The sequence below is a fragment of the Antedon mediterranea genome, chromosome 1 (assembly GCF_964355755.1).
Source record: "Antedon mediterranea chromosome 1, ecAntMedi1.1, whole genome shotgun sequence".
NCBI lineage: Eukaryota > Metazoa > Echinodermata > Crinoidea > Comatulida > Antedonidae > Antedon > Antedon mediterranea.
Window position 1 is genome coordinate 2,425,495 of NC_092670.1, and position 10,258 is coordinate 2,435,752.

Consider the following 10,258-nt stretch of genomic DNA (forward strand, 5'->3'; position numbering starts at 1 on the left):
ACATCTGTAAAATCATCAATTTAAAGGATTTATTTATTTGTTATTATGTGTTTCTCCTTCTGAAAGTACTTATAAGTCCTAATTTTAAAGTGTGGTGTTCAGGATAAAGTTAGTCAACAAATTTGGAGTCAAAATACAAGAAAGGCAGGTGCGTAAGAAAAACATCCTCTGAAGCAACACAATGGAGTAAATATATACCAACAAACAACCCGTCAAGTTTGTTTGTTGTAAAGAAAAAATATACATTTACTCAACGGGCGAAAATAATGTGAGTTTATCTATGTTTTGCGGTAGTATTAAATTATATTTATGGTAATAAATGAAACCTACTGTGTTTAAAATTATGTATGGATAAACAAGTATTGTTTTTAAGCTGTAGTATATCTTAGTATTTGTAATCTTGGTGTTGGGTCTTAGCTTTCGTGATCTTAGGTCTTAGGGGGTCTGAGCTTTCGTGGTCTGAGGTTTCGTGACACCCTCGATATAATATATATATACAATCGGTGTAGTTTTCTCATCTCATCTAAACACCACAGGAATGTTCTTCAGAAATGTTTTTACAACCGTTTCGTAATAAAGCTAATATATAAAGCACAGTAAGGGCCTGTTTCTGCTGCAACTGCTCAAAATACGGTATAAAAATACGGTATAAAATACGGTATTTTTTATACCGTATTTTTTAGTACCCCGTTTCTGCTAACAATACTTCTTGGGTGGTCGTGTTAAATTTCATCTTCTTTACCCAAATTGCCATTCATTTATTTGATCGATAATTAAAAGTCGCAATAAAGGAAGTTTTACGTCTCACTTTCAACAGCCTAGCCCTAGTGATAGAGATGTTGTGAGAGCACAGAAAACATCGTAATGGGGACAATTAATTCGTTCCCTCCCCGAGTTATTGTATTTTGCAATATTGTACTGCTTTCGCAGGCTCTTCAGCTTTGAGTTTACTTGGTTTGGAGACAAGTCTATTCCATACTCCTGCTTTATTTTTTTAGAAATGTCTTTATAAACGTGGTTGTCCCTTTTTATTACCTTTTAGTTGGCCAGACATTTTAGCTTCCCCACACAAATTTATTTAGTAAAACTGTGACGTCTTCGCTCCACATTTTTGCCGAATATATATATACACGTGTGTAAAAGAGCTGACAGCGACAGAAAATAAAAACACGAATGTTGACCTTTTGTCATGTAAAAAAAAAAAACGGTATTTTTTATTGGCAACAGAAACGGGTACAAAAAATACGGTATAAATTTGTAAATACCGTATTTTATCCACAAATTTTGTGGGGAAAATACGGTATACAAAATACGGTATATTTTTTATGAGCGCAGTTTCTGCTGCCAAAAATATACCGTATATATACGGTATTCAAAAAATACCGTATAATATACGGTATTTAGTTGGCAGCAGAAACAGGGCCTCAGTATCAAAATTGTATTTTGGTTGTCAAAAGTCAATATGAATTTTTCAGATGGCCGCTTACGGGAGGTAATTTACCATACAAAAAAAATCTTATTTTTAGTAAAAGTAAGTGGCCGTGGCCGTTTATGGAGGTTCAACTGTATTTAATTAATAATTAATTTTTTATAACTGTAAAACTATCAATTAATTTCTTGGCTTCCATATTCTCCATACAATTATTGTGTTTTTGTTATATAATGATATGTCATACCATGATAAAACGTAAGCGAAATGTATTCACAATACATAATTTTTTTCACTTTTATTTACAAAAATATATATATATATATACATGTTTTCTCACAAAATAATCACATACCAATGGTTGAACCAATTCTCCAAAAATGGTGGGGCATTATATTTCATCATGACTCTCTTTATAAAAAAAAAACAGAGCCAACTTCCCTTATAAATAACTTTATACAAATAAGTGGACAGATCCCGCCATAAGATAATTCATTACTGAAGTTGATCCAGCATATTCACGAAACCACCAAAATTATCCTATTTCAATGGTTAAGCAGATTTAGCTCCTATTATGGAATGTCCAATGTGAATGGTTTATCAAAATCCTATAAAATCCTCCGAGTGCTATGCCTACTATTATTATTGTTGTAAATCAAGAAAGTCTAAAATAAATTACTTATGTCTTGCAGAAGGATTAGAACATAAGATAAGGTCTAACTTGGGTCACTGAGGTCGGACCCCTACATTTAACACATTCAGACTAGGTGGGTACTAACATAAGATAAGATCTAACTTTGGTCACTGAGGTAGGACCCCTACATTTAACACATTCAGACTAGGTGGCTACTAGAACATAAGATATGATCTAACTTGGGTCACTGAGGTGGGACCCCTACATTTAACACATTCAGACTAGGTGGGTACTAGAACATAAGATAAGGTCTAACTTAGGTCAATGAGGTCAGACCCCTACATTTAACACATTCAGACTAGGTGGGTACTAGAACATAAAATAAGATCTAACTTGGGTCACTGAGGTGGGACCCCTACATTTAACACATTCAGACTAGGTGGGTACTAGAACATAAGATAAGATCTAACTTGGGTCACTGAGGTCAGACCCCTACATTTAACACATTCAGACTGGTGATGATACTATAGCATCCTACGGACCCTAACACACATATTTCTATCCTAGTGTGACACGAGGATAACATATCTCAACGTATCGGTTTATATTCTAGTTAATCTTTTTCTACGGCTTGAAACGTTTATTTTCTATTTTAGGGAACACCCTAAAATAACGGCTTGAAACATATGTTATTTTCTATTTTAGGAAACACTCTAAAATATCGATTTTCAACGAATCACTGATAACAAAGCCTGTACTAATTCACATATTTCACTAGCGTGATAACAGATTACGAAACTTAGCTTCGTTATCTTTGTTTCTTAGTAGTTCCATTGATGAATTCTAAGAACGTATTGTTTCTATTCTAGTTAGTCTTTTTCTAGCCTAGAATAACGACTTGAAACGTATCTACTAATTTCTATTTTAGGGAACACCCTAGAATAACGGTTTAAAACGTATCTTTTATTTTCTATTTTAGGGAATACCCTAAAATATCGATTTTCAACGAATCACTGATAGCAAAGCCTGTACTAATTCACGTAGTGATAAATAGAGTACGACACTTAGCGTTGTTATCTTTGCTTCTTAGTAGTTCAACTCAGGAATTCTAAGAACATATCGGTTTTTATTCTAGTTAGTCTTTTTGTAGCCTAGAATAACGGCTTGAAACGTATCTCTTAATTTCTATTTTAGGGAACACCCTAAAATATCGATTTTCAACAAATCACTGATAGCAAAGCCTGCGCTAATTCACTAACAATTCTACTTCAGCAAATATACAATTATTCTCTCATAAATGAATCTACTGGTAATATATCTGTATTTGTTCCAAAGCAACATCATATTATCATTTAGTTGTTTGTATACCCATTTCTTATAATCTAAGCTTTTTCTTTAACCTCCCTTAAAAGTGCCTCAAATCTAAATATCATCATTTATCATTTATATAATATTTTCTTACTGTTATCGCATTACTTTAGTTGTTACATCCAATGAATTTCTTTGCATACCCTTGATAAAAAAATACCTTTGCATGATTGAAGTTTAATATTAATTTTATGGTTGATTTTTTTCCTTTGTTTTGTATGTTATTGTTATATGATGATATAAGTAGTTCTTTGATAGTAAACCAATAAAACTTACGTTGGCAAGACAGTTTCGTCTAGCTGTCAGCTTGACTTCTTCAGTTGCTACGATGCGTTATGACGCCGACTGGTCTCCTTTCCAGCCACTAGATGTTTTGGTTGTGTAGCCTAGGGGATCAGTCGTCGTCAGAAGCTGATCGTAAATGTGAGATAGCTGGTGCGCGCCTTCGTCTCTATTCATCTTTGTATTTTTATTTTGCTTTCTTATGCTGATGCTTTCTTTAATTTTACGTTTAAGCCAAACTTGTTCTTTGTGTAGTACCTCTATCTTATCCCAGTTAGGTATGTGGTTGTGTGTGGTCATATGGTCCGTGATTGCTGATTTGTGTAAAATGGAGGACGAAACTTTCCGTGATGCACGCGTCTGTACTGTATGTTCTGTGTGTTTTCCTCAACATCTTTCTTGTTGTGTTCTTTAATTCTGATTTTGAGTGCCCTACCCGTTTCCCCAATGTACACCATCTCACAGTTGGTGCAACCCACTTTGTATACAACACCACAGGAATCCTCTTTGCATGCTTTATCTTTAGGTCGAACGATTAAGTTTTTTATTTTGTTAGATGGTTTAAAGTATGTTCGTATGTTATATTTTTTAAATGTTCTCTTGATTTTCTCTGACAGGCCTTGAATATATGGGATGGATATCGACCCTCTTATGTCTTCTGTTTCGGGTTGTGTGTCCGTTTTTTGTTTATCTAAGTTACGTTGTACCTTTCTAATCGTCCATGTAGGGTAGTTACATGGACGGTTAGAAAGGTACAATGTAACTTAGATAAACAAAAAACGGACACACAACCCGAAACAGAAGACATAAGAGGGTCGATATCCATCCCATATATTCAAGGCCTGTCAGAGAAAATCAAGAGAACATTAAAAAAATATAACATACGAACATACTTTAAACCATCTAACAAAATAAAAAACTTAATCGTTCGACCGAAAGATAAAGCATGTAAAGAGGATTCCTGTGGTGTTGTATACAAAGTGGGTTGCACCAACTGTGAGGTGGTGTACATTGGGGAAACGGGTAGGGCACTCAAAACCAGAATTAAAGAACACAAGAAAGATGTTGAGGAAAACACACAGAACATACAGACGCGTGCATCACGGAAAGTTTCGTCCTCCATTTTACACAAATCAGCGATCACGAACTGTCACGCCAAAATCAGTCCGGGCCAAAATCGGTCCGGCGGACCAGTTTTGGCTGCCAAAATCAGTCCGGGGGACCATTTATGGCTGCCAAAACCTGTCCGGCCGGACCAATTTTGGCCGCCAAAACTGGTCCGGCCTGGATAAAATTGGTCCGGGCAGTAGGACTGTTTTTGGCCGCCAAATATGGTCCGGTCTTACAAATATATGGTGCGCAATATGAGTCATAATGTATATATCATTAAAAAAAAAAGGCCATGATTAGTCATTATATTGAAAACTATGGGGTTTTATTTGTTATTTTAATATTATAAATTAAGCCTGTTTTTTTATTATCATTATTAGTAGTAACTCATCAATAATAAGTACTAATTGTTAGGCTTTTTGTATACAATATGTATCTCTGCCTGTTTTTAATCCATTTTGTTCTTTTTTAACATCTTCGTTTCCCCATGATGTTAAAAACAATTTAATTTATTAATTATTTATGGTTAATCAATCAATATATCAATTCAATACAATTATTAGAAAAAAATTATCCAATATTGATTAGGCTGAGGAAAAGGAAAAAGGCCTCAATCATAAATCAAATCTAGCTGGCAATATCAGCGTCTCATACCCGTTCATGTGAGTGTGTGGCAGGCCGAAATATGAGTGAACACCTAAGTCATGTTTTTAGATAAAATACATTTATTTATAGTATTTATCCGACAAGATAACTTACTAATATATATCATGGGATATTTTTATAGCCATAAACAATTTAAAACAGCATCATAGGCCTAGTAATTCAATTAAAATCGACAGAAGAAAAGCCCGGACCGATTTTGGCAGTGGCGGACTGCTTTTGGCCACAATTTTAGAGCCAAAACTGGTCCGGCCGGACCGATTTTGGCCCCGGACCATATTTATCGTGACAGGACCATATGACCACACACAACCACATAGGCCTACCTAACTGGGATAAGATAGAGGTACTACACAAAGAACAAGTTTGGCTTAAACGTAAAATTAAAGAAAGCATGAGCATAAGAAAGCAAAATAAAAATACAAAGATGAATAGAGACGAAGGCGCGCACCAACTATCTCACATTTTACGATCAGCTTCTGACGACGACTGATCCCCAGGCTACACGGGCTACACAACCAAAACATCTAGTGGCTGGAAAGGAGACCAGTCGGCGTCATAACGCATCATAGCAACTGAAGAAGTCAAGCTGCCTGACAGCTAGACGAAACTGTCTTGCCAACGTAAGTTTTATTGGTTTACTATCAAAGAACTACTTATATCATTATATGAATCGAAACCAGAAGAAATGTTTTCATTATTGTTATATGGATTTACTATCCAAAATAAAAAGAAATGAATCAATGAATTCTGTTTTGAAATAATGTAGGCCTATTAATGTATTATCATTATTTGGGGACGTCAATTTTCACTCTCTGCAGCTCAGACAGCTGATGGTCTGTTTTGTGGCTGAGGAGATTTTTTTTTCTTCCTCAGTTCATAGATGAATTTAGCTAGAGCTATGGCCACTCCTCCGATACTTAAATATCGTACAAGTCCCTCATATTTGATCATCAAGATTATCAAGACTACTCCTAAAATACAACAAATTGCCAACCAAACATTCTCTGAAAAAAAAAATGTTTTAAGATTTAAATGTTGTTGTCTGATTTGTTGGTGGTTGTTGAAACTTAAAATAAAAACATTTCTATAATTTCATATTTTTAAGGACTGCAAACAATTGTCACAATCATATAGTTAAAAGGAGAAATAAATATAATTCCTAAAAATCACATTTAGCCTTTAAATTGAAATATAATATATGTAATAGTAAATAGTACTGTATATATGTGTAATATATATATTCTACAAGTTTATGAGACAAACAAAATGAAAAGGTTAAATACCTTTGGTAAATATCGGCTTGCATTCTTTTGGGCTAGAAATAAAGATTTAAATAGAAGTATATAATAATTATATAATAATTAATGCATCAATTATTAATATTTATATTAAGTTTCTTGCTAGCACATTTACTGAATCAAATAAAGTTTGATCAAAATTAGAATGTTTAGCAATTATTACATGTTGTTATGAGAATTAAAAAGTAATCTTTTGTATTGACCAATCATATTGGTATATAAATAGTTTAAACAAAAATTAAACTTAATAAAGTAATAATTTAGTACAGTAGTACTTTTAAATGAAGCAATCAATTTTTTTTTTCTATAGGCAAATTGCCAAGGATAATCACATTAAAATTAACTCACTGAGTAAAATGAAATAAAGTTTTGGTGTTGTCCTAACTCTATGGTTAGGATGTGTAGTAACTGTATCAATTAACAGTGTGGGTGTGGTTGCTCATAAACACTTACCTGTTAGGATGTGTAGTAACTGTATCAATTAACGGTGTGGTTAAATCAGGTATTGAGGTTGGTTCATTTGGTGTAGCTGGAGTAACATCAGGCGCCATGTCAGTATCAGAAGCAACTACAGTATATTAATTTAAATAATAATAATTATAATAATGTCTTACCATAGCTAAGTACTTTGATAATTAATGATAGCTTGTTTGTGAATGTTATATACATACAATTATAATCCAAAAAAACTCATGAATAATCGGTTCCACTAGGAAACTTTATTAGATTTTATCTTTATATCAGAATTAAGTTCAACTTGTTTATGTTTAGCTGTAGATGTAGGATGTTTCTTTTGTTAAATTATCATTGTTGGACTTTTTGTTTTGTCACAAGATCACTGATCTGGGCTACCCTCTTAAAAAAGACAAACAAACAAATAAAAATTATCTTGACAGTGAGGTATTAAAAAATAGAGAATTGACGGTTCAGGTTTAATTTTTGATTATCTACATGTAAAGAGAGTGGTTTATACAGTAGTTAGTTTATCATATAAATAGCATTAAAATTGTTTTCCCAGATCATTCAGACTTATCTCAAGGGTGATTTCTTCTCAAACTATATAATTTTAAGTGGATTGCCATTTTATTTTTATACTTTATTTATTGTGTTCTGAAGTATAAACTTAGGACATTTAAGCACTATAATTATTGATATTCAAAACAAAAAGCAAGTCCTAATAAAACTGGTAGAAAACATAGTATAATTATTGTTACATCCCCAAATCTTTATTATCAATTATCCCCATCGCTTTTATTAACAATATTGATGTTTTCACACAAATCTTTTTAACAACTCCCTTCCTCCTCCACTGAGCATGCATTAGTATCTATTTCAAGTCAATAGTTTAAGTTAAAATTTATATATCCACAATTGTGCTTCCCTGGAGCCGTGATGTTTAAAATAACATGAAATCCCTATAAAACACTAATTTCAGCCTGTGAGGTATTATCAGCTATAAAAATAAATAGATAATAAATATGATAACTACAGGTAGGCTACTGCAGTTAAACAGTAATTAGCTGATTAAAGTACATTGTTTAACATTTAAAGTGTACTACCAATTTCTTTATCTGAAGGGCTTCCTCATTATTACAATTTGAATCTCAATTTGAATGTCTACATTTCAACCCAAAGTCAAACCCAAAATGCATTTGCAGCTAAATTATATATTATTTTTTTCACATCTTGTTACTGTTAGAAACGATTAATACAAAACCAACAAATATGTTTACCTTTTGTTTGTTCATCTTCTCCAAACAATTTACGGTAAAGTGTCACATCCATTTTCTTTCTTCCACAAGGTAAATCTTTGTCAAACTTGCTAATAGGATGCATATGATCATTTTGACAAGGAATGCACATCCTTACTTTAAGACCCCGTGCTCCACTCTGACTGAACACTTTTAATTCTGTTTGAAGGAAACTAAGCACCTAAAATAAAAGTATACAGTATTAAAGTAACAGTCACATTAATACAGCATTCTCGAGTCAATCAGCTGATGAGAAATAATCAAATTTAAAAAAATTGTTAGTGCCTCAATTAATTATGCTATTATTTTCATTTTCTAATTATTGTATAAAAAATGGAATACCAATCAGTATCATAGGTAATGTTATGTAAATCACGTTCATATCTACTAGCCTACCTTCTTACACGCAGTGGGTAGTGGCTTATTGTCTTCTGAATGTTTTGAAACATTTTCACTCTCTGTTCTGACTATTATTGTCTACAATAAAAAAAGTACCTTTTTGAATGATAATTTGGCACACTATATTTTGTTTGAAATTTATTTTATATAACAGCTATTTATTTAACTTGTGGGAAGTATACAGTAAACCATTGTACAAGCTCTTATTATGATGATGGTGGCGGTTTGTGTAATGCGACAATTGTAAATGCGGGACTAACACTACCTCCCTACCCCACTTATACTTCAAAATATGAAACAAAATATATAAGTCTCCAGAACCAGCCCTACCATGGTTAGGTCCTCTGAAAATGCACTTATTATTCGAAATATGAAACAAAATTTATAAGTATCTTGGATTATCTCTATGGTTGGAGCTGAGCTATGAACATTTTAAAAACTAGCTGCAGGTCTTCATAAATTGCACTTATACTTTGAAAATGTTAGGCCTAGAGGAAGTGGCCCAGCCTTAGCCCCTGAAAACCCATAACATTTTTGTTTGTTATCAATCAATCAAAATTGATTGTACATTGCAATAATTTTCAATCCATTGTTTCACAATCTTTACAAAAATGTTTTGTGTTGCAATACATAATTATTATAGTTTTGCAATCTTATGATACCATTTTATTCAACACTTTTCTCATAAATTGATGAAATGGTATTTGAGCCTTTCAATTTCAATTCTTCACTTTAAATTTTAAATAAAGTCCAATCTTCCAATAAAACTGTCTATCAAGTACCAATTATAAAATTTACCTGTAACATACGACAATCTTTAATGGTAGCCACATATAGAATGACTAGATGATCTGCATCAATATTCAATTCTACATGCTCGTAGTTTAGGGTGGGTTGATAATGTTCCATTTGGAATTTATCAATGAATTTAGTTGCAGCTCGTTGAAAGAGATCATCTGGAAGATAGCTATCAAAATCATGAAAGAGGAAAATTGCACGCTCTCTTTTATATTTAGGTGGTGGAGAGGCTTCAGGTTTTAAACGTGAAAGAACATAGAAATCCGTCTGTTCATGCGTCTGTTCATCTGTCTGTTCATCTGTCTATAAAATAAAAAGAAATAGTGTATGTAAACAGATTTGTAAAGAAGAAAGCAATTAAAAATATGAATTTTAACTGGGCATCTTTGATTTCAATAGCAATACATTTGTACTCTTTTTTTTGCACATTAAACCAAACTTTTCCATAAGAGAGGCAAGAAATTTAAAAGTTTCTTCAGAATCATAGAAATTCTCCCACAGATGTCTTAACAATGCCCCTTGT

The 10,258-nt window shown here is 32.8% G+C and overlaps 1 protein-coding gene across 1 annotated transcript; it reads right to left on the reverse strand.

The window, feature by feature from the left end:
• Positions 1-6,308: 6,308 nt before the first annotated feature.
• Positions 6,309-9,846, reverse strand: LOC140051125 (uncharacterized). The gene is made up of 6 exons (XM_072096248.1): positions 9,736-9,846; positions 8,935-9,015; positions 8,521-8,719; positions 7,241-7,355; positions 6,773-6,804; positions 6,309-6,493 (listed from the first exon to the last, which is right to left on the reverse strand). The coding sequence occupies exons 1-6, from the start codon at positions 9,844-9,846 to the stop codon at positions 6,309-6,311; spliced, it is 723 nt and encodes a 240-aa protein (XP_071952349.1).
• Positions 9,847-10,258: the final 412 nt, after the last annotated feature.

Bases quoted from the DNA above. Each gene is read 5' to 3' on its own strand.
- LOC140051125 (XM_072096248.1), bottom strand. From the start codon at position 9,846: ATGGAACATTATCAACCCACCCTAAACTACGAGCATGTAGAATTGAAT. The intron at 8,720-8,934 runs GTAGGCTAGTAG...CTTTTATTTTAG, and splicing joins TACCCACTGCGTGTAAGAAG to GTGCTTAGTTTCCTTCAAAC. The intron at 6,494-6,772 runs GTATTTAACCTT...TTTTTTTTTCAG, and splicing joins CAAGCCGATATTTACCAAAG to AGAATGTTTGGTTGGCAATT.